This window comes from Anthonomus grandis, chromosome 11, assembly GCF_022605725.1.
Source record: "Anthonomus grandis grandis chromosome 11, icAntGran1.3, whole genome shotgun sequence".
Classification (NCBI taxonomy): Eukaryota; Metazoa; Arthropoda; class Insecta; order Coleoptera; family Curculionidae; genus Anthonomus; species Anthonomus grandis.
The window spans coordinates 23,897,079-23,924,994 of NC_065556.1; the positions used below are offsets into that span (position 1 = coordinate 23,897,079).

The 27,916-nt window shown below is 32.6% G+C and overlaps 2 protein-coding genes across 5 annotated transcripts in view; both read right to left on the bottom strand.

Moving 5' to 3' along the window:
• Nucleotides 1–15,229, bottom strand: part of LOC126741975 (6-phosphofructo-2-kinase/fructose-2,6-bisphosphatase 1) — a 32,885-nt gene extending 17,656 nt beyond the window's left edge. Inside the window, exon 1 of one of the 4 annotated variants that reach the window (XM_050448473.1) lies at nt 14,591–15,224. In XM_050448473.1, the coding sequence (XP_050304430.1) occupies nt 14,591–14,789 (199 nt within the window). In that variant the 5' untranslated portion in view covers nt 14,790–15,224. Of the gene's footprint in view, nt 1–677; nt 956–2,984; nt 3,274–14,590 lie in introns of those variants that run through there. The other 3 variants (XM_050448475.1, XM_050448477.1, XM_050448474.1) reach the window with 3 other exon arrangements.
• Nucleotides 15,230–22,901: 7,672 nt separating this feature from the next.
• LOC126742335 (succinate dehydrogenase [ubiquinone] iron-sulfur subunit, mitochondrial) lies at nt 22,902–26,295 on the bottom strand. Its single transcript, XM_050448976.1, has 6 exons — nt 26,120–26,295; nt 24,204–24,520; nt 23,594–23,728; nt 23,368–23,533; nt 23,187–23,309; nt 22,902–23,130 (listed from the first exon to the last, which is right to left on the bottom strand). Exons 1-6 carry the CDS (start codon nt 26,168–26,170, stop codon nt 23,029–23,031), a joined length of 894 nt encoding a protein of 297 aa, XP_050304933.1. The 5' UTR covers nt 26,171–26,295; the 3' UTR covers nt 22,902–23,028.
• Nucleotides 26,296–27,916: the final 1,621 nt, after the last annotated feature.

Below are 27,916 nucleotides of genomic sequence, written 5' to 3' on the forward strand. Positions count from 1 at the left end.
ATAAGCTTTATTTTTTTAAATATCTTCCAAAAGTTTCCTACTGAAAAAGCTCCACCTCGAAGATTAAATAGTATATGACCGGCGCGGCGCATTCATCATTTAGTCGGTAAATAATCGCATATGCAACATTCCTTAGGCGTTTGATACACTAAATAGTAGAAAACTTACTTGGGAATTTACATGGAAATTAATATACATAATGTAAAAGATACCTGCTTAATAGGGATTATATACAAGTTTATTACGCAGTATATAGTAATTGAAACTATATGGCATAGAAAATAAAACGCAAAAAATAATGTGGTGTGATCGGACTAGCGTCAATTTAACATTTTTCAATCGATTTATTTAATTACAATTATTTATGGTAATGCTAGCCTATTGCGAAAATTAGTTTAATCAATAATCTAAATTCAAATTAATAATGATAAGTGTTGATGTTATTAACATACCGTTTAAATATTTTAAGTAATTTTTAAGATATCCGAAGAAATACTTTTATATATATTTTCCTAAAAGTAAAAAACCTTCTACATCAAAAAATTGCTATTGATGGTTAAAAGGTGAACATTCCTAGGAAGTTCACCTTAGTAGATCAAAGGTTAAGACAGATACTCGCCACACTAATAGATAAGGTTGAATTTAGAGATTTCTTATGTAAAAAATGCTTAGCTTACCATTTCCAAAAGTTTCCTTATTCAAAAACCTCCACCCTAAAGACTTATTAGTATAAACCAACGTTTGAGGCATTTTTCACTTCACTATGCTGCGTCTAAACGAACTTTATAGCTAACGAATTCACTTTAACGTAACAGTTTAATTACTAATTGGTAATTTATCATTTTTTTTCTTTAATTTTTGAATATTAAGCGGTTGCTACCCATGTTATCGTTGACCTCTACATGACCATTATTGGAAAATAAGTGATTTTGTTGTTATACTATGAACCTGCCGGGGTGTTATGTTTACTGCATGATTGTTAAATGTAAAATGATGATTATACACGCATAGGTACAATATAAAAAAAAATCACGCGTTTAGGTAATGGAGATTTAACATAAAACGATGATTATTGAAAAAAAAAATTAGTATGGAGTATGACGGTTTTATAATATTAAACGTAGAGTGTCTGGATGGTTGCCAGATCTTTTTGTTTGGCTTTTTAATATCCAGTAGTTCATTATATTTTTGGCCAAAAAATAAAAAACTTTACCTGTTAGAAAATTATTTTATATTTTTTGTATAATACTTTGCAATTGATGTTTTGTCTTTAACCCATTCTAAATAAATCTACAATTTTGTATCTAAACACGGACCTTATTAAAAGTTTCCACTAGAGCACATATATATTTATCAAAAAATTTCCATGAAAAGGCCATAAAAACAATAGCCGCACCTCATTTATCTATTTTCCAATGTAAGCATTACAAGTGCGCCTCTTCTTGCACTATAAACAACATTTAACGACAGCTCATTAAGTCTTCTGATAAGACCCCCATGTTGAACAATAATTTTCTGTTGACGCAAATAGTATCGCTAAAATTAAATACCATAGAAATTGAAAGAAGACTGATAAGTTTGCTGTAGTTTATTATTGTCATCCAATTTTATTTTTATATCATTAGTTACGACATAATTATTATACGTGTTTGCTATACATGGCGTCATGATCTGGTCCAAATTATGCACTCATTATTATTGATGAAATCGGAAAAGATCAACATTTTTATTGGCGCCAAATTTTGAATTTTTAATAGAACTCCCCGTTTAATATAAGAAAGTCGAGTTTTACTCGCATTTATTTTCTGAGTATAAAGTAGAGCATCTTTAAAAACTGCCAAAACAGTTAAGATTCATAGGGATCTTAATTTAGGCATTAACCTATATTAATTTAAAATTTTATTATTAAAATGTTGTTATATACAATGTTTTATAATTGTAGCACTCCTACCTATTATATTAATTAAAAAAGAAATTATCACGATAAGCTATGAATGGAAGTTTTGTTATTTAAACATATAAAGACAAATAAAGATAATATAAGATGATATCAAGGCTAAAAATGTAATATTAACCGTATTAATTATATTTACAAAATTTTTTGACGTAATATAATTTAAAAAAAAAAGAAGGTTTTTAATTAGTTTTTTAAAATGCGTCAGAGAAAGACATACATATATCAATAATTGTAAAACAAAGAAGCACATACATGATTTTTTTTCTGGGAAATTTTAATATGATTTGTTCTAAAAAGTGTCATAAAAAGTACAGGAACGTATGTAAATAATATAAACGAAATGATCTTAATCTCAGTTAATATAAAGGCAATGAAATTATGTTTTGAACTATGTTGTTTAAACTATGTAACTGGATAAACTACGTGAAGAGAACACAATTTCTAGATAGTAGTATGGTGTGCTTATATAATGATGTTTTCTTTATTTAATTGGTTAAACTACAATTGCCATATGATTTAGACCGTAATAGAAAAATTAAATTGTAATTTAGAGAAAACAAGTGCTAACATCTGACTATAAGTCAAAAATGATGGTAATAAAATCCATTTTGCTGACAATAGAAATGAAACGGTAAAAAATGTGAATAACTTAAATTTTCGTTCTCATAACGTCATGTGGGCAACGTCTCTAATATGACTAATGACCAACGTGATGATTAATGACAGAAATTCATTCATGAACATTTGTGATAACTTTAAGTTAGTTGTAGCTAATTACCTTTGATTAGTGCCCTCGAACATAGGTAATATAAATAAATAAAAACGCATTCCTAAAAAACTCCTTACCATATTATGAGCATAATAAGTATAAAACACAGAGAGCCCCTGACCTACAAAGAGATATTGAATCGCTCCACGCTCCGTAGACACTCCAAAAATAGACCACAATTAAAATAGATCAATTATTCATGATCATGTTAATTTAAAAAAAAAAGTAATCCTTGCGCACCTTCACTCATAAACTTACCAATTCTGATGGACATAAGTCTGGTGGTCCTGTAGGCTCTCCCGTCAGTGGTGACGGAAATCGGTCCGTCCAACCCATTGCTTCGCATATTGTTTTATTGATTAAAATCAACCTCGCGACGGATTCGAACCCGGATAACTGGCACAAATGCCAGGAATGAATCTCACATATAAACCCGATCAGAAATCAACTATATATAACAAATCCCCGAGAAATCCCGGCGGGATCTTTTAGTACAGCAAGGTGTTAGCAGGATAATGTGATAGAACTGAAGATTAATATACCGCGTGTTGGTGCCTTAACATGTGATTAGGCGTGACATGCTTAGCGACAACTAGATTGTCTATACTGGTTATTTACAGCAGCCATAAAAACGTTATTAGCGCCCGTGTTTGTATAATTAGATTATAGTTATCTGAAAAGTCGTCAGATAGGTTTATCTCGTAATTTTTTTAAATTTTCAGTAGGTGACATTTTTACTCAGGAAACTTAAGATCAATGTTGAATGCTTGTCTGTAAATAGTTTAAACACAGTTCTAGAAAAGGAGGACATCTAAAAAGAATTCATTGTTAAATTCGGTGCATCCGCATTGGTCCAATTCCTTTTTTCAAGTGGCACGTAATTAACAATAATGTTAATCTCCAGACATAAAATTGCATATTTTTTTTTACATTGTTATAAAATTTTATTGAATCCACATTACATGCCAACACAGCACTCATACAGGCATCCACTTATCATCCTTATTAATTTATTATAAGAGAGATAACAATTTATGAGTGAGGTAAACTGATAAAACTCATAGTTTTGCAACTTGTAAAGCTTAGGTCATGTATGTCTGGAAATCTTATATTCCTATATAAGTTATATAAAAAAAAATATTTATATAAAAAAACAAACATTTTTATTTATTAAATAATTTCTTTTCAGTGTTACACTTCATAAAATCAACCATTTATTGCAATCGAAATAAAAGTCTACGGCCGAAGAATCACGTGCGCCCGACCATATAATGACTCACCGTACCTATTACAATGCTGTCTGCAAGAAATGGGGTTCTTCGCTTTGAAACGAAAATAGAATCTGATGCCTGTAAGGATTAAACCAGTTTTTGCACAATAAAAACGTCATCAGGAGGATGTTTTAAAAAAAGAAAAGATTTAATATATTAAGACTCATGCTGGGAGATCCAAATCTAAAGTGTGTATGCAGGCTATAAATTGTGTGACGTGCGTTTTGACACGTTACTACCTTTACCATTCCCCAAGCAAATCGAAAAAAATAATAAAACGTTTAAATGTATAGTTGCTTAATATGAAATTCAATTAGACCTTTGAAGGACCTAATATCAAACTAATGATTCATATCAATAAATTTATATTACATGTAATTTTTGTGTTTTTTTTTCTAAATTTCGTGAACATTTTGTGGCTGTCTTAGCCAACAAAACTTTTTTATTGGTTTTGAGATACTCACAAGGTGTTGAAGTGTTTTTTAATAGAACGTTTTGATTTGCTACTTTTTTTAGTAGATTCACTATTTTTGATATATTTGAAATTTCTTTCCTAATAATTTCATATAAGAACTATTTTTGTATCTCAAAAACTTTCTGAATTAGAGGCAATTTTGTCAATGAAGGTATGAGAGACATCAATTTGAAACACAAATTGCCACTCAAACATAATTGGACATAAGGTGGGAACCATTTAAAATATTTTAATTCTTTTTATACCAAAATAAAGCGATAACTAAAAGGGATTTCTGAATAAAATGTTGATATTCAAATCAAACATAATATATCAACTTAATAAAACCTACTTACATTACACAATTTTATAAATATGCTTTCCTTTGAATAAGCTAAATTTTAAACGTTATTGTTCCAGTATATTATATCAGATTATGTTTTACATGCCACAAGAAAGCAATATAGGTAATTATGGTTATTCTATTTGTTTTTGTTAAATGTATTAATTTACTTGTTAATCATTTAGACAAGCAATTAAATAAACAAAGCTATAACTATTTTCCTATCTAATATGTAATTAGTAGATAGTAATTTTTATTGTTATGTACAGAACTATACATATAAAAATAATAAGGGGGAATTACTTGTACTCCTAAAAATAACTCGGATCAATTTAAATAATTTGAATTATCAATTATTTTACTACGTCTGTCCTTATGTTATCTAGCATAAACTCATAAAATTTTAGTGGCTTGAGTGATTTCACAGAAAAATTGAAATGACTTTGTTAATAATTTCTCAATGTTTAGTTAACAATGATCCCAAAGGTTCACTGAAAAATTGCAGCAATTATTGTTCTTTCCATGCTTCTACCTTTCCTATGCTATTCTTGCATTCTGGGGGCATTCTGCTCATATATCAAGAGAGAGATTGCTCTCTCACATAGGTGCATTAAGATAGTGGATACCAAGCTTTTGCAGGAAACACTTTATTAGACTGTGAATTTATGACTGCACCATCATTGTACACAGGGTGCTTGTGTTATGTCAAGCCTAAGCTGAACTGCAGTCACCTTGACTTGCATGTTTATCCAACCAGATAAGTTGATAACATTGTTCATGGGTTTCCACAGAGTTGTAAGATCTAGGAATGACATTGGATATCTGAGTTTGTCACTATTTAATGCTCTTTCACTCAATCTCTGGAACCGGATGTTTTTAGGAAGTGCCTCAAAGCGTTTTTCCTTTCTCACCCTTTTTATTCCTTTGATGAGTAAGTTCTAAATAAATTTAATATATCTGTTTGTAGCGTAAAATTAAGAAAATTGGATTATTTAATGAGAATAATTTATTACTGAGAATTTTTATTATGTGTATGAGTACTATTTGTACTATTCGAACTTGTTACACTATTAACTGTAATTTGCATAAATAGATTGATTTAATTTGTTTAATGTAAATGCCATATAGTATGTAAGCGCTTACCTATCACTTCTGAGTATTATCACATTTTGTAATGCATATTTATAATTAATTTTTAGGGTTTGGATGTAAAAGAGGAGTGTTTCGGTTATTGTTAATATCTATAATGGTTATCTAGCTCTAGTAGTTTACAATATCACTTTACATTTTCACACATATACACTGTATACATTTTTTTACCTATGTAAGGTGTAGATTATATCAGTAGCCTAAAGTTAACATAAAGTGAGTATAAAATAAAAGTTAAAAATAAGTATAAAAATTAAGACTTTCTAGTATTACTCCTTACATACAGTATTGTGCAAAAAGATAGCAACATTGAACTTGCCTGTTATATATCTTTTAGTATCTATTTTATAAGTAAGGTTTAAATATTATTTACAAGAATAGTTAGAGGCTGTTTATATTTTCATATTATCATATCTAAAAAAATAGTTTTGATTCTAAAAAAAATATAACCCAAGTAAATTAAAATCAATTCAATATTTCGTGTAGTACCCCTTCTCCTTTATAACATCTACACATCGTCTTGGCATGGACTCAATTAATTTCATAATATAGTCATTGTTCACTTCTTTCCAAGCCTTTTCCACTTTTTCAAAGAGAATATTTGTGTTAGAGCATGTTAGGTGCCTGATTTTGGTGTCAATGTAATGCCATAAATTCTCTATAGGGTTTAGGTGTGGCGATTGAGATGGCCAGACCATTACATTTATTTTTTCATCAGATTAACAAATTGAGAAGCATGTTTTGGATCGTTGTCATGCTGAAATATGGCTGTTACTGGCATGACTTCATCCATATATGGCACTAAATGTGTTTGCAGAATGTCTTTGTACATGAAACGATCCATTTTGCCCACTATTCTTACTATGGGTCCCATGCCACGAGCCGAGAAACATCCACATACAAGAATATTGCCCCCTCCATGTTTAACTGTGGGGCAAATGTACTTTTTGTTTAATCTTTGTTGAGTCTCCGTCAGTCCTGAATAAATTATATTTAGATTCATCACTAAATACGACTTTCTTCCAATCAGCTACAGACCAGTAGACATGAGATTGGGCAAAGTGAAAACGAGCTTGACGTTCTTCTTTGAGAGTAACGGTTTTTTGGCGGGGCGACGAGCAGGTAAGTTGATATCAAGTAATCTTCTCCTAACGGTACTGGAACTGAGGTTTACTCCTCCGCCCTCTTTTAATTTTGCCAAAATTTGGGAAGAAGACAGAAAAGGATTTTCTTTGGAAATTCGTAGCAGCTGCCTATCCATCCTCAAATTTGTTTTTCTGGGTCTACCAGGAATGGGCGCCGGTGCAGCTGTTCCAGTAAGGCGAAATTTTTTGCAAACTCTGGATACGATTGACCTGTGAAGCCGTAAGCTTCTTGCAATGTCACTCTGCCTAACACCATTTTCGTAATGCTCCACAATAATTTTTCTTACATCACCAGAGACGGTTTTTGAGCGACCCATTTTAAGTTAATTCTGAGATTCAAAAATAACAACTTTACAGCAGGTAAATCGATATTTAACTGATAAAATAAATGCGAAACAAGAATGTTGCTATATTTATGCACATTGTCTAAATAAACAAACATGAAGTTCCGTACTCTGCATTGGCATTCTTATGATATCTCGGTATATTTATAAATAATACAGAGGCGTGTCCTTAAAAGTAAAGAAATAATATGGAATAAATAAAGGAGCAAATAATATTTTTGAAAACATCGCTTTTTGCTATATTTATGCACAATACTGTATATTATGGTTTATTAAAATTGTTAAAAGAAAAAATACTTACAGATACACAAGTGTTACATAGAAAACAAAAAAAAATTCATTCCTAAGGTAACACAAAAGTCTTTAGTAACTATAACTAAATGAGAGTTTGATTTTAATTTGTTTATTATGTAATACTATAGTCTTGAATAGAAAAATAGCCTTTGTTTGCAAGTACAGTTTTAAATCATTTTTATCTACATCAGATTTTTGAGTAAAGTTCATTGGAAGTATATTTCAGTAATCCAAAAATGCACTCTTAATAAACAGAAAATTTGGTCTATATATAAGTTTTAAGTTTGTTCTTGTAACAGGCATTATGTGGATGTTTACCTTTTAATTTCAAAAAAATTGTATTATCAGGTATAAAAGAAATACGTATGGAAGATATATACAGTAAAGGGTTAGGATGTTATGTTTAATAAAAAATGATTTATTGGATTCCTGATAAAGTAAACAAAGTATAGTTCTTAAGCACCTGTTTTGCAAAATAACAATTCTTTCCCACTCCCTTGATTTGGTTTTTAAGTGTGATAATTATCACTAAAGATGAAACTTGGAACATATTTATTCGACAGTTGGAATAACCTATGATCAATATTGCATGTTTTACAAGTTGCTGAAGTTCAATATGAATGTGAACAAAAAAAATTGTAAAATCTATATTTTTGGAAAGAAACAATGACAATAGAAAATATAAAGGGTATCCCAAAAATCAACAAAATCTTGAGTACATTTAAAATTCGAGGCATTGATAGAAAACCAAAAAAAAAACGACACCCCGTGTTGATCTTTTTAGCACTGTGGTCAATTTTTGAATTTCTTAGCACTTTTTGTTAATAACAATTTTAATTTTCTGAATAACCCTTCAATAAATTACAAAACCAAATTTAAACACAACTGTTCACATTTTTAAGAAATTATCAGATTTTTGCTCAACTTGTGTTGAAAAATACCCATGAATTGTACATGGAGTCAGGTAAAACTTATGATTATCAAACATTTGTAACAGAGAAGAAAGTGCAAAGAACTTACAAAAAATTGCTATGATGCTTTTATAAATAATATAGAGCACAATATTAATGATAATCCTCAATCTTTTTGGTCATTCATTAATGAAAAAAGAGAGCATTTTATGTTGCCTCAAACAGATGAATTTAATGGCATTAACAGTCATAATAATCAGGAACTTGTAAATCTATTTTCTAGTGTATATAAAATGCCGGTAAAAGATCATTCCAATAATTATGTTTTTCAAAATTGTATAAATGTAAATTATTATGATTTTAGTTTAATTGATATAATAGATGGAATAAATTAAATGCCATTTAAACTAAGTATTGGGCCAGATGGAATACCATGTTACTTTTTAAAGAAATGTGTTTACACTTTGGCTATTCCTCTAGCAATGATTTTTAACAAATCAATGGAATCAGGAATTTTTCCAGATTTTTGGAAGGTGAGCAATATAAAACCCATATTTAAGAATAGATCGGCTGTTGATAATTATAGGGGAGTCTGCATTCAGAGTGAAATACCTAAACTGTTTGACTCCCTTGTTGCTAAAAAACTGTACAGTGATTGTTGTGGTATACTTAATAGTGAGCAACATGGTTTCATAAAAAATAGATCTATACCAATACAAATCTTTTAATGTACATAAATTTTATTTTAAGCAATATGGAGCAAGGGTGTCAAGTCGACTCTGTTTATACTGACTTTTCCAAGGCCTTTGATAGAGTGGACCATAATTTCTTGGTTGCAAAGTTAAGGGCCTTGGGAATTAGCGGTAGGGTAGCTGATTGGTTAAATAGTTTTCTAACTGATAGAATGCAGAGAGTCAAATATGGTAGATCGGTGTCTAGACCTATAATTGTTTCATCAGGGGTACCTCAAGGGTCACACTGCGGTCCCCTTCTGTTCAATTTGTTCCTATTAGATTTACCTCAAAATATAAAAAATAGCTTGGTACTAATGTTTGCAGAAAAGATATTTCAGCCTATTAGAACAATGACTGATGTTAAGCTTCTTCAGGAAGACATTGATCATTTTTATGGCTGGTGTCAAGCAAATCATATGGACCTTAACGTAAAAAAATGCTATCAAATATCATTTTCAAGAGTAAAAAGTCCTACTTCTTACAATTATTCCATCAACCATACTTAAAGGTTACCGATGAAATGAAGGATCTTGGTGTTGTATTGGACAGCAAATTATCATTTGATATTCATATATCGGATGTTATCTCTCGGGCTCATAGAATGTTAGGTTTCATCATACGGTCTAGTAAGGACTTTTCAATTTTTACGATAAAGAAACAAGCAGAGCAAAGAGCAAGAGCAATTATATTGCTCACTAGTTAGAACTATTCTGGAGTATTGCTCACCTATCTGGAACCCTTGTTATGTAACACATGTAACTGCAATTGAGCGAGTGCAGAATAAGTTTCTTCGTTATATTGGTTACAGGTGTGGCTACTTGTCCTACCACAGCCTTAGAGACACTGCTAAACATGCCTCCACTTCACATAAGCGTGAAAAAAGAGGCAATTAACGGTGCTCACAGGCTTTTCCAAACCGGCAAATTCAAGCCTGGGGATTTAAGTGGTCACCTGCGCATCCTCGAAGAAATTAAACTGGAAAATGCCAGCAAACCACATGACCACATAACGGCCATGCTGGATCTAGAAATTCCATTCGAAGTGATCATAGATGATCGCCAATCATGGGAGAAAAAAGAAGTACCAAAAGCCGACAATGCATCGCTATGCTACACAGACGGTTCCAAACTAACAGAAGGAGCTGGGCGTGTCAGGCCCTAACATTAAGATCTCAAAGTCACTGGGCAAATACCCTAACATCTTTCAAGCTGAAGTGCTTGTCATAGACATATGTGCAAAAGAGTGCATCAACCAAGGCCTCCAAAGAAAACACATATTTATACTATCAGACAGCCAAGCTGCTCTAAAGGCCCTGAAAACTTTTAAATGTGATTCAAAGCTAGTCTGGGAGTGCAAACAAACCCTAAAGCGCCTTACAACAAAGAATCAAGTAACACTAATGTGGCTACCTGGCCACCGGGGTATAGAGGGGAACGAAGAAGCCGATCGCCTTGCAAAAAAAGGGGCTCAAACACCATACTATGGTCCAGAGCCATACTGTGGTTTAATGAAGACCCACAAGACACCGAAGACCTAAACAGGTGGGAAAGAGAACAATTGCTGTCGCACTGGAGAAGAGCACCAGGACTAAGACAGGCAAAAAAGTTTATAACCACTTCTAGAAAAAGAGCAGAACAGCTCCTAGACATGAAAAGATCAGACATCAGAACAGCAGTTGGACTCCTAACCGGTCATTGCCCAGTGAAATATCACCTAAAGGCAATAGGTATAACAGAGAATGACCTATGTAGATTCTGCAGCAATGCCACAGAAACAGCAGAACACCTGCTCTGTGAATGCCCAACCCAACTCTGCAAGAGGCTCAAGTACCTGGAAGGGGTACAACCAACACCTCAAGAAGTGGGACAACTACCTCCCAAAAATATAGCTTTGTACGGCAGAAGTCTAAGACTTTTTGAGACAAACTAAGACAAGTAGAGTTATGCACAAAATATCTCACAGGTAGCAGTGCTGAGCGGCGGATCAGCCGAAACGACTCCCTTCTCAATCTACAATCTACAGGTGTGGTTATATCAGAGATGATTATTCTTATAGTGAATTAAGATCGCTACTTAATATTGATACTTTGGAAGGGAGGAGACTAAATCTTGAAATTCGTTTACTTCACAAGATTATTAATGGTGTAATTGATTGTCCAGATCTTTTAAATCTAGTATGTCTGAATGTACCTATAAGAAGGAATCGGCATACTAATGTTTTTTATGTTCCTTACCATTCTACAAATTATGGAAAAAATAACCCTATTACAAGAATGTTAAATAATGCAAACTCTATGCAACAATCTGTAGATTTTTTTGGAACTTCAGAGGCAAGATTTAGAGGATCTTTAAGGCATATATTGTGATATATACTATTAATTTTTTTTTGTATAGCAATGTATATCTATACTGTATTTAGTAATTAGTTCTATTTATTGTAAAATGGCAAGTCCGTAAATAAATAAAATTGTGTCTTTTGACCATCATTTCCCAACTTTAACTAACTGTCCCGGAAAAGAAAATCACTTGACTATTTGGTAAGTGCTTTCAGACATTGGCATAACTAATCTAGATTTCAAAATGGTCAGACACTTGCTAGATTATTGGTTCAATAGGGGTGTATTTTTTGTTTTATAGTATAATAATAATAATAATAATAATATCCTTTATTTGCCAACAAAATCGTATACAGGACGACAAAGCAACGTCATACAAAGGAGGATCTAGCTCCCATAGGGTACATTAATTTTTCTTATCTAGAATTCATAGAGGCAATATACTTATATAAACAAAATAACAAAATTTAAAATAAATATTCTAAATATCTAACACAAGTTAAAATTATTATCCAAAAGTAAAATTATAAAAACATTTAATCTGCAACCAGTGGTAAACAGCTTTTTTAAATTGGACTGTAGATTCAATGCTTCTAATATCAGCAGGTAGCATTCTATAAGCCCTGATGGCCATATAATGAGAACCTCTTTCATAGTAAGCTGAATTATGCAATGGAATGCGGAGATCGCTTCTATGTCGTGTAATCATAGTCACATCCTCAGCGTACATTGCCCTATTCTCAACAAACAAATGATTGTGTCTCTTCACAAATAACACCAAGGAAGAAAAGTATAAGGAGAGAAGGGTGAGTATTTTTAGTTTGCAGAAGTAAGGTCTACAGGAAGTTCTGTAGGTCATGCCCAATAAACAACGAATGATACGCTTTTGCATTCTAAATATATCTAGAGCTCCTCTTGCAGATCCCCAGAAACAGATACCATATTGTAAGATAGATTGTACCTGTCTGAAATAAAATAGGCGAAGAGATACCTCAGACACTACATCCCTTAATCTTCTAATCAATGCGCACAAGCTAGCTAATCTGAAATAAAGGTTTTTAATATGTATCTCCCAATTTAAATTGGGGTCAATGTGTATTCCTAAGAATTTAATACTATTGGCTACAGGGATTGACTGCCCACCAGACCACACAAGTAGAGATTCTGAGACAATATTGGCCTTCGAAAAATTAATCAACCCCGTTTTACCAGAGTTCAAAGACAACTTACTGTCCAGACACCAGGTCCTCATGCGCTCCACTGCGGATGAGCAGCCCCGTGAAAGATCTGCCACTGTCTTTCTGGCAACTATAACTGATGTGTCGTCGGCGAATTGACAAATCATATCAGAAGGGAACAGCTCAGGCAAGCCATTGACATATAATAGGAAGAGCACAGGTCCCAAGATTGAGCCCTGAGGCACACCTCTTCCTATAATTTGGGGGCGGGAAAACGTTGGTGAGCCGGAATGTGTCACACAAACTATTTGTTCTCTTTGCTCTAGATATGAACTGAGTAATTTAGATGCTGCACCCCTGATGCCATACCGTTCCAGGATGTCCAGCAGTAAAGAATGGTCAACCGTGTCAAACGCCTTAGACAAATCGAAATACAGTCCAGCTACACTGGCCTTTCTCTCAAGATTCTCCATAATATATTGTATTGCACTATAAATGGCCATTTCCGTCGATCTTTTGGGAACGAATCAGTATTGGTGTTTATTTATTATTTGATGGTGAGTTAAATAATTCATAACTATTTGATAGATAACCCTTTCAAATACCTTCGATATGGATGGTAATACGGATACTGGCCAATAGTTGGCAATATTCGTTTTGTCTCCCTTCTTAAAAACAGGCACTACTTTTGCCCGCTTAAAAGCAGAAGGAAAAATTTGGGTAGAAAGACTTTCATTGATCACATTGGAAATGGGTCCGGCTAAGTGAATCCCAACAAACTTTAAGACGAATACCGGAATTTCATCCAAGCCAGAAGAAAATTTATTTGGAAGGTTCATCAATATCTTAAAGATATCCTGAGAATTAACGGGATTGAGAAATATGGTTGGATAATCATTATGCAAGTCATGTATATTGGAGTTACAGCTTTGTTGATGGTCAAGAGTAAAATGTTTAGCAATAAATAGTACATAGTCAAATGTATGCCGCTACTCTAAACTAAGTTAGTAATTGCACTAATGTTCAAATTGTCTGTCTCCATTCCCTGATAGGTACGACGTTTTAAATTGGATTAGTGAATACTTTTTCTTAATTTTTATTTCTCACTTTTTATCAATTATTGTTCCCATAATAAATAAATAATATGTTTTTGATTGATGTCTACCTCAAGTTATCAATATTAATAATGTACCAAATTAAAAGTGACCAGCTGATGCATTTGTAATGTAAAACTTGGACCAGTTGGGATTTATCTTATAATTAAATAGAGTTTTTTTGATAATTTTTGGCAACATGACCAATATTTCGCATGCAAAGCAGAAAATCGTTATTTTAACAACGATAGCACGACAACATTTAATGGCTGATAAAAATTGATATTTCATGTCTTTTAAAGATTAAAATTTATTGAACTTAATTCATAAATAATGAAATTTATTATTATTTATTAAGAAATAAGCACGTGCGTAATATTATCGTTTAAGCGGGCATGCGTACGGCTCTCCACCACTGCATTGACATGTTTCAGCTGTTTACAAAAATCGAAAGGAAAAAAAGATTAAAATTGCAAAGACAACCTAATAAATCCCAACTCTCGGGCCTAAAAAGTATTACTGCTAGTGGCAAAATGTATGGTAAACATGACAAATTCACTTTTTTACTATAAAACGACTGATTTAAAAAAAAAACGGTTAAACTAGACCTACCTCTTATGGGAAACGGTTTCGTCTGCACCGTTTCCGTGTTCGGTGGCAACAATCTCTTCGTTTCCGGAGACATAACACTCGGACACGATTTCACCTCTTCGATTCGGCAATTTTTCACATTATTTAGACTTTTCGGGCCCTTAAAGGTGCTGTTACGTACCCGTAGGGATCCGCTTAACACGTCCAAGCCACTGCTCATCGCTGTCAGGCAATAAAAATTCAAAAAAACAAAAAACTTTTATGTCGGCGCACCAAACACGTTTGTCGTCCAGTTCGTTCTCGGAGTTCTAGTGCTCGGCCTTGGTCTGATAGAAGTCACGGTCTCTGAAGCCTCGAACACCGACGGATGTCGACTAACTAACTAAAGTCTAAAATTTACGCTGCCCAGGCGAAATCTTTAGAAAAAACGACGCTTTAGAAACAAACCACGGGCTTGCGGCCAGCCAATCCGAGGAATTTTATTCAATTTCCAGCCCTACCTCGACGGCGCTTCGCTGATAGCGCAAATGCAATTATTAATTGACAGATTCGATGTCAGATGTCTGAGTTGAACTTTAATAATTTTGTTGTGGACCACCCGAATTTTAGTATCGGACCCCTAGGGAATTGCGCGGTGAAAAATGAACTGGTCGATGCGCTCTGTAGGGTCTATTATCATCATGCGATACGTACAGGTCCGGAGTGGATATAAATTTGAGGTTTTTTTTTATTGATTTAAGAGGGCGTCAGTCCAGGAACGCACTGCGAGCTTGTTAAATGTATTATAAATACATTTTTTAACAAAAAAAAAAACAAATTTTATGTTGTATATGGATAACGATTTTCCTATGCTCCTATATTATGGACACATATTGAAAATATACTATAGTATTATCGCGGGCTGGTCACTTATATATTGATCTAAAATATTTTTACTTTATTTCTATATGGAATAAATATTAAACATAATGATTAAAAAATCAACAATTTTTTAAAACTATTACCCAATTGTCTTGTTGACGTTTATTATTAACTGTCAGAATATTGACATTTCACACACATAACCTATTAAGGGGAGTCAAACTTATCAGCACAGCGTTGCCGGACTGTGAAGCTATTTTCTTAGGTTTCATTCTTTAGATATTATTACGAAAATGTAAATACGCAAATTATTCTCCTAGTTTTAGTCCTATTTGATTCGTATTTTGGAGTTAAAAGTGGATTAGTAGGGTTTATTTAGGGTTCTACTTACGTTTAGCTTAATATTTGGATCTATAGTGTCTATAGTTTTTAAATAGTTCATCTTGTTTAAGGGCCCCATTTTGGCCTGTATCTATTGTGCCCTGTAATTTTACATTTTCTAGAATTTGTATACTTGCTTGCTTTGACTGTCAGTATAATATTATTTTGAAATTATTGGTCTCTCGGCAAAAACAATGAAGAAAATTCTAAACATTTCTAAATTGTTTCAAGGAACTTAAGGGACGCGTTTCCTGACATTTTATTCAGTTTTTAACTTGGAAACAATTAAACGATAGTCAACGCGAGTTAGGTTATAGTAGGAGAGCTAGTGAACCCTCCGACTAACGGTCTTCCTGTAAGGCTAGAAATTTGTGGAGTGATCAGTCATAGTACACCAAGGCCAACAACAATGACCAGGCAGGCATCAGCCCTGCACGCCATTAGCCCTTTTATTTTTTTAAATGTAAAATAAATAAGATAAAAAAACTTACTTCTGTAGGCTTCAAAATTTAATACAATTTAGTTTGTTTATTGATAATTATGGAAAAAAATTGTCAGGCGATTTTAGTAAGCAAAAGTATCTACCAGGTGAATTGAAAGGTGCATAGTTTAGGGGGTGAAATAAACTTTATCCTGTAAAGTTGAAATTTAAATATGTGTTTGAGTAAGTCTTTTCAAATAAATGTGTACAATGATAGGCGTTTCTGAACAGCATGAGACCTTGACAGGCGAGGGGAAAGATGCTGAGAGCGTGCGAGTAAGACGCGTAACGTGAATGCATATAGTGTGAATGTCATTAAATAAAATTAAAAATTATAGATGCAATATTTTTTATTAATTGTTTTGTAATCTACATTATTTTTGACATTAATTATCATCATCATCTGACACTTCTTCACTACTACTTCTTCCATCATAACCCGACTCTTCGATATCGTTTTCCTCCTCTGAAAAAAAAAATATTTTAATTAATTAATAATGTTATTAAGAATTGAATATCGCGCTCAATTACGTAAGACTGTATATTGAATCTTATTAAATCAAATAACTGTGTGTTACAGCGCCGTAGCTACAATGGTTCCACGGGTTCGGTGGAACCAGGCCCGCCACTCTTAAGGGCCCGTAGCCAGCTAATAAACATAATAATAAATAAATAAACAGAGGATGTAAATTTAAACTAAAACTCAATAATATATTGTGAACTTATATAATCTAACAAAGCACATAAAAAACATAAAAATCCAAGACTCAGCTATTAATTTTTACATCGATGTGCCTATCCGCAGCCGAAGCAAATCTTTTCTAGCCTTTAGCCTTTAGCACAGATTTAAAATACGCTAGCGTTTAATAACGCTAGCGATTTAAATAACGCTAGCGTTATTTAAATCTGTCAGTTACAATGTAGAACAGTTAGTTTACAACAAATATCTACTAACTTCAATATTTTGGATACAGAAGTTCTATTAAATTCCAGTGACACAGTAATATACCAAATGGCTGAAAATATTCGTGAAATATATCAAGATGATATATCAGATATACTTTCTAATCAATTATTAGCATTTTGAACATGTTTTTCTGAAAAACTTAAAAATATTAGGTCAGTTAAAGATTTGCTTAAATTTATCCTGGTTGACAATTATTCGTCTAGTAGTAGCTTTACTGAAATAATAACATTATGCTTCTTATATCTGACAATTCCTGTAACGGTTGCATCGGCAGAACGATCGTTCTCAAAATTAAAATTAATCAAAAATTTAAGGAATTCGATGAATCAAAATCGATTTTTGTTCGAAAGTTGCCCGCTCTATAGATTTAAAGGAAATTATTAAATCATTTGCGACTGCTAAATCTCAAAAAGTAACTTTTTAATGGGTGTATTTCTTCTATATTAACTTTGTATTTGTATCCTTTTGTAAATGTTTTTTATAATTATGTACATATGTTTTTAACATTTTTATATTTTTCCGTAACTACTGTTATTAGTATTTTTGTCTTAATATTAATTTTATAAAAGTTTAGTTAACATGTAATAAATGCCTTTTAATTTTTTCTTTCCCGATTTAGGGAGAGACGAAGGTTAGTATCTCTTTAGGGGCCCGCGGATAGTCTCGAACCCAGGCCCGTTATGTTGTTGCTACGGCGCTGGTGTGTTACCTGAAATGTAATCTTCAGTTTCAGTTGACTGTGCTTCGGCAGTATCAGCATTAGTAGGGTCTTGTAGATGAATGTCGTATACAGACGCAGGAACCGTATCTCCCTCAAAGTTCTAACCATTATTTTCAGGGGTAAGAAACGTTGGTTCCTTTAAATGACTATTCCACCAGATATTTGAAATATATGGAGCTCTTAATAATTGTTGTTGCAGTTCGCGTTGGCACGGAGGTAGATTTGATGAATCATAACTTATTATTTTTTGCACAAATATGTTGATATTTTTCGTGTCATATGTGGCAAGGAACTTCTCATAACGTGCGTTATCCAATCTTTGACGTTTTGATCCGTACATTTGGCACACAAATTTCTCAAGTATTAGAAAAATATCTTCTTTCTTCTCTATTATTTCTAAACTTCCTAACGCTGCAAATGCCTTTTGATACTGATGAGATTTTTCTAATATTTTAAAAGGTCTTTTTTTTTCTCTTCTTAAAAACGACGGGTTAAAATCACAATCAGTCGATGCATGAAATCCTGGTAAGCTTTGGCATACCGAGGGTCCTAATTTTTCATACAATTCAGAAACATTTATCCATTTTTTGAAATTGTTGGTGCCATATTGCATGTAGATTTTTAAATGATTATTGCGAAGATGGTCCATGTTGCCGAGCATAAGTATTAAAATGTCTGTGTCGCACGTTTTTATTAACACGTCGGATACATCTTCATCCATTTGGCATATATGGTATATTATTTGTGTATCGGCTTCCTCATGATGTTGGCATAATAAATTTTCGTTGACATTGAAGATAACAGAGTTGTTGTGGACACTATAAGTATGGCATTCTTTGTAATTTAAATTTACATGCATTACAGTGACCTTATTTTGCATAAATTGGGAAATAGAAATAGGTTTTGATTAAATTTAACTTGAATGATTAAATTTAAATATAAATTATAAAATTTTATTGTTTTGATAAAAAAAATTGAACAAGGAAGGATATATTTTTCAAAATGTACCCGATTCAAGCTAATTTGACTTGAAATGTACCTTTGTACTATTAAAATAAAAATGTACCGAATTGCTTACCATTAGATAAACGGTCTTACTCACACTATGTACATTCACGTTACGCCTCTTACTCGCACGCTCTCAGCGTCTTTCCCCTTGCCTGTCAAGGTCTTATGCTGTTCAGAACTGCCTGTCATTGTACACATTTATTTGAAAAGACTTACTGAAACACATACTTAAATTTCAACTTTACAGGAGAAAGTTTATTTCACCCCCTAAACTATGCACCTTTCAATTCACCTGGTAGATACTTTTGCTTACTAAAATCGCCTGTCAATTTTCTTCCATAATTATCAATAAACAAACTAAATTGTATTAAATTTTGAAGCTTACAGAAGTAAGTTTTTTTATCTTATTTATTTTACATTTTAAAAAATAAAAGGGCTAATGGCGTGCAGGGCTGATGCCTGCCAGGTCATTGTTGTTGGCCTTGGTGTACTATGACTCATCACTCCACAAATTTCTAGCCTTACAGGAAGACCGTTAGTCGGAGGGTTCACTAGCTCTTGGACTATTAGGGTTTTTGACGTTGCTAATAAAAGTGTGTTCCTGAATTTCGTTACAATATTATTTTATTATTTAAAGGGATGTAGAGATTCTATTTTATTTAAAGTTTTAATTTAATGCCTATTTTTTTATACAAGTACTTTATAACAATTTATTTCTCTCATCTAACATTTTCAAATTCAAAGTATGTTGACATTGTCGTGAATAAAGTAGGGGCTCGTTGGGTTGGATTTGGTTGAGTGGAACACAACCCTTAGGCCCGGTTGTACAAGCAGTGGTTCAACTTACGTTCTACTAAACTGCAGTTCTTCGTTGAAGTCCTTCGTGGAAGTAGTTCAGAGGTTCGTGTGTTGTTCCAGTACAAGTTTAGTTAAACTAGGTTCTATTTAAAGTATGCAATGGCCACATAAAAAAGAAGAACCTAATCTATTCATTAAAATTAATTAATTTACGTTATATTTATTTATTTACTTTGTTTTTTGTATGTTGCCGATTATAAGTATTTTTTTGAACACAAACAATACCGTACCAATCTCCAGCTGTAGGAGGAATTATGAACCAAATTTTAACCTGTTGTTAACTAGCAGAAGGTTTACAGTTTGGCAAGAACATAATTGTTGTGGCCGGTATAATAATCTTAAGAAAAAATGAAAGATTAGGGTTATGAATATCCAGTCCTAAGAAAATAAATGAAATAAACAAAAATAATGCACTTGCAACGTTTGGCTTTTAATTTGTGATAATAGTTATAGGTACTTGTATACTTGTTTTGTTCCAAATCCGATATTCTTTCTGTTAGTACTAGTATTAATACGTATTTGCATTTTTGCTAATTGTTTGTAAGTATCCCACCAGACATTTGCCACAGTGAATTTGGTAGAATTTTATTCAATTTTTTACTTTATTTTTTAGAGGATGTCTCAATAACCTGATAAAAAAAAGTCGGTAAACTTTTCTTAAACAGAAGTTATTTTGCTATGTAATTTAGTAAGTCAATATGCGGGTACAATTAAATAAAAAAAAACTGATGCAACATCTTGGAAAGAAAAAGATCAGGCCTGGGAAAAATTGACAGCAGAGTTAAGTGTAAAAAACCCTATGTCAGGGGTCGTTCGAACCCTTAATAATCTTCGAACAAAGTATGAGGGTATGAAAAAAGATCTAAGAAAAAAAGTAGCCAAGAACAAACAGGAAATATTTAAAACTGGTGGCGGTAGTGCAAGTTGTTAACTTATTCTACTGGTAAGCAAGAATTATCCCGCTGGTAAGACAAACAAGAAGTTCATAATTCAATTTTTAATGTTACCAGCAGGATAACTTTTCCAGACACTCTTCCATAATTTAGCCCTAAATAAAAAATATCAAAATGATATACAAAATATTAATTTCATTTCAAAAATTTGCTTGAACGCTCCAAATTGGACGTTCAAGATGAACCGCAGGTTATCGGTTGAACCAACATTCTACAACGGATTAATTCCGCTGAACCGGAGATTTCTATGAACTATTGCTGAACGCCCATTGTACAACCGGGCCTTAAACTTTTAAATTTTACATATTAAATGAGGGATCCTTACCATTTTTAATTAAAAAAATATATATATAATCAGTTAGTGCTTGTTAAACTTGTGTCAATATTTTTATATTAGGTTTTGCACCATGTAAAAATTATGAAGAATCCCTTTGTCTCATAAAACTAATAATAAGAAAGTTTCCCATATGTTGCCAACTTAAATATACATACTGTCTAATTAATTATATAGAAGAAAATTCAAGGGTCTTTTTTTGATATTCTTCATTAATTTGAATATATTTTATTGATATGATATTGAAACATTTTCATGGACATGGATGTTTTCGCCCTACATGATAAAAAAGTTTAAAAATTTCTTTTCCGAATTTTAATGAGCAATAAAACTGCACAACTTTATTGTCTTTTTTTATAGAGTTATAAGAATATGATATTAGTAAAAGAAAACAATGCTGTTTTTGTAAATGGTTAACTTGATCTACATTTTAAAAAGAATCCTGTACTGATTACAAACTTGTATAATATATTGCTTTTGCCATTAGGTTTATTTAAAATATCAAATGTATCTCTTCTGCCTTTTTAGTTTAAAATTAGTTATTATGTCACCAGGTGGCCCAGGATAAGGCAACACTATAACCTCTTTACTTTTTAAGTAAAACCAATAAAATTTGCTATATATGTATGTTAAATAAACGCACTTTTTTTGAAATATTCAGTTATTTTCTATCACTTTCGGTTTAAAGAGAAATTGCGTTGATTTTGCAATTCTCAATATAGTTTCTACATTCCAACAATTGTTCAAATCCCTATAAGAATAATTCTATATTTTTTCAAATTCATTAAGAAATAGTAAGAAAAGAATATAACTAGATCTATGTCAAATGTCCCAAACTTTGAATCCCTCTACTAGTTACGGAATTACGATGTATGTAACTACAATAAAGCAAATTCTTACCATCCAATTTTTAATTATTTACCGTTACGCCTAAGAAGTTGTTCAAAATGCCTTGCACTTCCTTGAAATGAGTTTCGTACCCGCAGTAACATTGTTGGTGTCACTAACAAACAAAAAGCAGAACGAATGTTTTCAATGTCTTCTGGACCCATAGGTGCAGTAGGCATTACTTTATACTTTACAAATCCCCATAAAAAAAATCAAGGAGGATCAAATCTGGAGAGATAGCAGGCCAGTTGAAAGTACCACTTCACCTTTTATCAAAAAAATCATTTCAATTATTACAGGCCTGTATGGCATAATGGAGTGTGTAGCTCCGTCTTCCTGCTAAAACTACATGTTTTCTCTTTTAAATACAATTTAGTTGTCAATAAGAGAACAAAATTTTTATGTGACATTATTTTTGATCCCCCGTAGCTAGTAGAGCAATTTCTGTCTATTTCGAGACTTCACATGTGACGTGAATTCTACTTTTAAAATAAGAAAGTGACTCTTCCCTTACTCCTTCAGGGTAAAGGACTAAATGTCAAAAATGTTCTCCTCTCCACACGCCACCAAAATGACCAAACCGTTTTGACATATTGCATGGTAACACTTATTAGAAATGTAAAAGTGGTGTTCGTGGAAAGAATGTACAGACTGCCGAATTATTAATTTTTATAGTGACTTTTCTGGAAAGTCCTGCGCCAGTACCTCTTAATCATTAATTATGAAATACCAAATATAACAATATATAAAATCACAACTCTAAAATGAAGATTCATTCACTGAAGTAACTAAGTGATTTAAAAAATTAGATTCTATTACAACTGAACAACTCCAACATAAAGAATTTATTAGACACAAAATACATCATCAGATGCAAAACCCAATTTAAATAAATTTATTTAACGTAAAACAATATTTACAAACAATATAATATGCAAACATTTTATATTACATTGCTTTATTACGACAATCAATTTAAAATACTGCAAGAATACTTAGCGTTTTGACTAGTGTCTCAAACCAACGGGGTTCAATTGGGACTTTGGTTTCGATGCCACGCCCCCAAGCAACTTCTTGATTTCCGCAATGGCTTTGCCTGGATTTAATCCCTAAAATTATCATGTTAAAATGTCTGTCTGAAATTAATTAAATTGAATAAACAAACTTTAGGGCAAGTTTTCGTGCAATTCATGATGGTGTGGCAACGGAATGCGGAGAAGGGATCGCGCATTTTATCCAATCTTTTTGCAGTGGCGTCGTCTCTTGAATCGATGATCCACCTGTAAGCCTATAGTATTTTTTAAAATCAGTAAACAGTATTAAAAGAATCACTTTTAAAAACATACTTGCATAAGTACAGCGGGTCCCAAATACTTGTCCCCATTCCACCAGTAACTCGGGCAAGAAGTCGAGCAACAAGCGCATAAAATACATTCGTACAGGCCGTCAAGTTTAGCTCTGTCGCCGACACTTTGAAGATATTGTTGCTGTTTATCTCCCTTGACTTCATCACTAAAGTTATAGTTAACAATATAATAAAAAAATAACAGCTTCTATATTTATAAGTTATACTTTCTCTGTAGCCAAGGTTCAATAGACCTGTACTGCTCATAGAAGTTATTCATATCAGGCACCAAGTCCTTGATAACATACATATGAGGGAGTGGGTATATTTTCGTGGTTTTACCAATATTGGTGTCTATTTTGCTAAAATATCACAATTGTTGTAATAACTGCCATATAGATCAAAGGGTAACTAAAATAGTTTCGGTCATCCTCCACTAAAATTTATTTAAAAAACCAGTTATCCTTCATGTTTCGGACATATATGACTAGGATAATTGTTATGTCGCTAGTGTGGTAATTATGTGATTTTAATGTTTGTGTAGACCCTGTTTAGTAACTTTCTCATGCATCTTAATATCCCTTTTTATTTATTGTTAGTAATTTTAACCTTTGACCTTGCCAGAAGCACTGTGGCTTTTTATGTGTTGTGACGAAAACCCTCTTTGTATATCCCTGATGAAGGACATCTTATATGTCCGAAACATGTAGGATAACTGGTTTTTCAAATAAATTTTAGTGGAGGATGACCAAAACTATTTTAGTTTCCCTTTGACATATTAACTCCACTGCAAGTATGGACTACTCCTTCTGCCATATAGATGTTTTACCAATTTACCTGATACAAGCCAAAGTATTAGTACCCTTAATGTTCATAGCACATGAACCGCAAATGCCTTCCCTGCAGGACCTCCTGAATGTTAAAGTAGGATCCATTTCATTCTTGATTTTAATCAAGGCATCAAGCACCATTGGTCCACACTTGTTCAAATCCACTTTGTACTCTTGCATGGTTGGTTTTTCATTTGGTTTATCAGGGTTCCAGCGGTAAATAGCAAAAGTTTTTATTCTTGGAGCTTTCTCCTTTTTTGGCTCTGCTTTGGCTGCGGCAGCAGCAGCTGCATTAGAGGATGGTGCCACATGTACAAACCTTATCTAAAATAAGGCAAAATGAATACATTCAATTGAAAAGATTTGATTAGTTAATAGATGGATAGTATATCTCTTAAAAAGATTGTAAGAAATATTTTCACACATACTTAGAGTATAAATTAGCTAGAAAAATAGCAAATAAAAGTTTCAATAAAATAGTTCTGGATATTTTATTTTTAATATAAGTGAATCATTCAGCAGTCATGGACCATGTATTCACCAATTCTATGGATTTGTCAGATTCTACAGTCACTAATTTACTCACTTACTAGCAGTATATGCTGGATGCCTTTGAGAGGTCGGAGCAAGTTAAAACCTTACACACTGACATCTCTAAGGCTTTTGATAGAGTTAGTCATGAGCGTCTAATCAGTAAGTTTAGGGCAATGCGACTTGGAATGAAAAGCTGCTTAAATTCTGTAAATTTTTTTTGATACCTGGTTTTGGTGGGAACAAATTTGTATCTAATGATATAGGGTTATTTTCTGGGATGCTTTAATGTGGGGCATTTTGTTTCAATCTTTACATTAAAGACCTCAGTGTGTAATGAGTTTAACCGTGATCCATTTGCTAAGGTATTGAATTAAGTCTTAAATGAAAAAAAAATTTTAACTCTAGAAAATTTAGGTCAATATCTAGTTAATATTAAAGGTACAGTTTTGTTATCACATTGGGGCTAGCTGTATTAACTAGTTACTTTTATTGATTTTACTACTACTTAATTTTTATTGATATGTATTTATATGAAATACATAAATAATAATAAATAGTGTCGAAGATCTTTGATCTTAAGTTTTGTAAATACACAAATTCTTTGAGTGCTTTATTTTAACTAGCCTAAAGTTGGTAACTCTACCTTCAGCTACCACTGAAGTATCAAATGAGGTAATAGGTGTATTCTTTTGCAAAATATAATATGACAATCCATTACACTATACAATAAGAGCAAATGTGGTGCCAAATGGTACTCAGGGTTCTTATTTTATTATAAGATGTAGATAAATTCATCTCTATCTTGTCTGAACAAACTCTATGCTTGTTAAAGAAAATTATTTTTTACTGGAGAATAAGGATTACAAGGTTCCTATGAGACACAATCAAATAATGCTTTAGTGAGGTCATAAAAAGAAGCATAATATGTATATTCTGTAAGGTCTTTTAACTAGTTACATCAATATTTATTGCTATTTTCTGCTAAGTTTTAGTTGAGTCTACTCATAAAATTGTTTTCACATGAAAGCGCAATATGGTGCTGTTTGTTATGCATAGGATTGTCCTGACAGGTTCGGTGATCTAAGAGATTCCTCTAGGGCCTACAGTTTTCTTAAGAACCATATTGTTGGCAAGAATATACATATAGCATCAAGAACTTATGTCTCACCTTTTAAGTCACAGAATTTATGAGACACCTGAATTTTTTTAGACATTTATATAAGCTGCCAGGTAAAAGTCAATGTAAGTCCCTAGAGCCCTATCTTTAATCAAAAATATGATGGTAGTATTAATGACTAATTAGTCATAAGGATATTAAAGGTACAGGATCAATGGAAAAAACATTCTGTATTTGCGTTACGTAATGATAAATATATGAAAAATTCGTACCTGGGCGAGGCTTCCACGGCAAAGTTTAAGAAGCTGCATTTCTTTTGACATCTCGACAAGAAGAAATAATAAATAATTATTCAAAATCACGGACTTTTTGAAGAATTAAATTTGAAAATATTTTTTAATATAATGCTGAGATTGACAGCTGGTTGGCTGACGTAAGGTTTGACATTTCGTTGCTACAAAGGTTAGGGGACTCTTTAACCCTAGGATTAAAAATTTAAGGATGACCCTGTTGACGGGTAGTCAATCGCATTATTTTAATGGGGTCATTAGAAAAGGATTCGTCAATTTAAGGTCCCCGCGCAAAGGTTATAATTATTATGTGTTTTGTAAGGTTATTTAGAGGGTTTATGGATGAAATAAAATTATGATTTGATATTTTGTTGCTACAAAGGTTGGCTGTAGCCCAAAGATTAGGGTTTGGTTGACGTGCAATCGAATTTGATGTATTGGGGTCCCGACATAATACACATATTGAGAAATGCAAGTTCTGCAAGTCTTGTTAACGGGATGAAATTCTCTCGCCCTCTACTGATGGTGCAATAAATCGAACTAATTTTGACATTTATAAGCCATTACTGTTATTGGCAACCATCTTAACCAATCAGATGTTAAAAAAAGGGTGATCAAACCCGGCGCCAAATTTGAATTTAATTAACCCCAGCAAATTCGATTTCTAAGACGGGATTAGTTTGAGAAAAATAGTAAATGTCCACAGCCTACGGGTACTCCACTTCATTAAAACACATTGTCATCAGTACGTGTTCTTTCAAATACATTTCTTTTTTATATTTTTTAAGTTACAAAAAATATAGAGAGAATTTGCACAAAAAAACACAATTTCCTTATATATTTTAACCAAGCAGAACATCAGCCTATAAAGATGGGAAATGGCATAATTATGTACCGAGGAATCGTTTCATTTCGGTGATATCAGTATTGTGACAAGAGGTAATAAATGCGTTTTTTTCTAATTTTATCTTTACGTTGCAAGGCGTAAAGATTTGTCTCTTCGACCCAAAAACATACAAAAATAAAATAAATAAAAAAATAATAGTCCACAAAATATATTTCATAAAATTCAAAGGCAGATTTGTTGTAGAAGTTTTCATATAATTCCGCATTGAAACCTACAGAATGATTGTTCTCAAATGTGAATTTCTGTAAATTTTCACCATCGACTGGGCCTGAGACAATAGCCTTATTCATTGCGTTGGCCACCATGTTTTCTTTTAAAATTTCCTCTTCGTTAGAAATTTTATCAATGAAGAACTCAATAACTTATTCACTATACAGAGTTCGCATTCTCCTGTTCTTTACTAGTGGACGAAAGGCACAGCTTCTATTACCGAGTTGGTGTTTATAGTCGCACGATTTCTTTTTCGAATCTGTTCTACAGCACTCGATTCGATAATCACTAGAATATAGTACTCTTCCGAAATACAAACATTACCAAAAAAAACGGTCATTATCCGACGAATTTTCTCTTAACCAAATTTCTTGCATATATTGTTGTCTTGTTCTTTCTGGTATGACTGGAATGTACCGCGTTAATACGCAGATAAGTCAGCAGAAATTAACTATAAGTTAGGTGAGCTCTAGCAAGTTTTTGGGAATTATGATTGTAAGAGTTGCTCAGCTCACATTGATCATATACTTGGTAAGATTGCTACTCATAACTTTGTTATTTGGAAACTGAGAGGTGTTATTGCTAACAAAATTGTTATGTCTTATCATTATTAAATTGTTTATTCATTGTTATGTTGTAATGTGATCTGTGTAGGTCTAGGC

Excerpts from the sequence above, each read along its gene's own strand:
- LOC126742335 (XM_050448976.1), bottom strand. The coding sequence starts at position 26,170 with ATGTCAAAAGAAATGCAGCTTCTTAAACTTTGCCGTGGAAGCCTCGCC. Across the intron at positions 23,729-24,203 it reads AATACTTTGGCTTGTATCAG|CAAAATAGACACCAATATTG; the intron begins GTAAATTGGTAA and ends GTGATATTTTAG. Across the intron at positions 23,131-23,186 it reads GCACGAAAACTTGCCCTAAA|GGATTAAATCCAGGCAAAGC; the intron begins GTTTGTTTATTC and ends TGATAATTTTAG.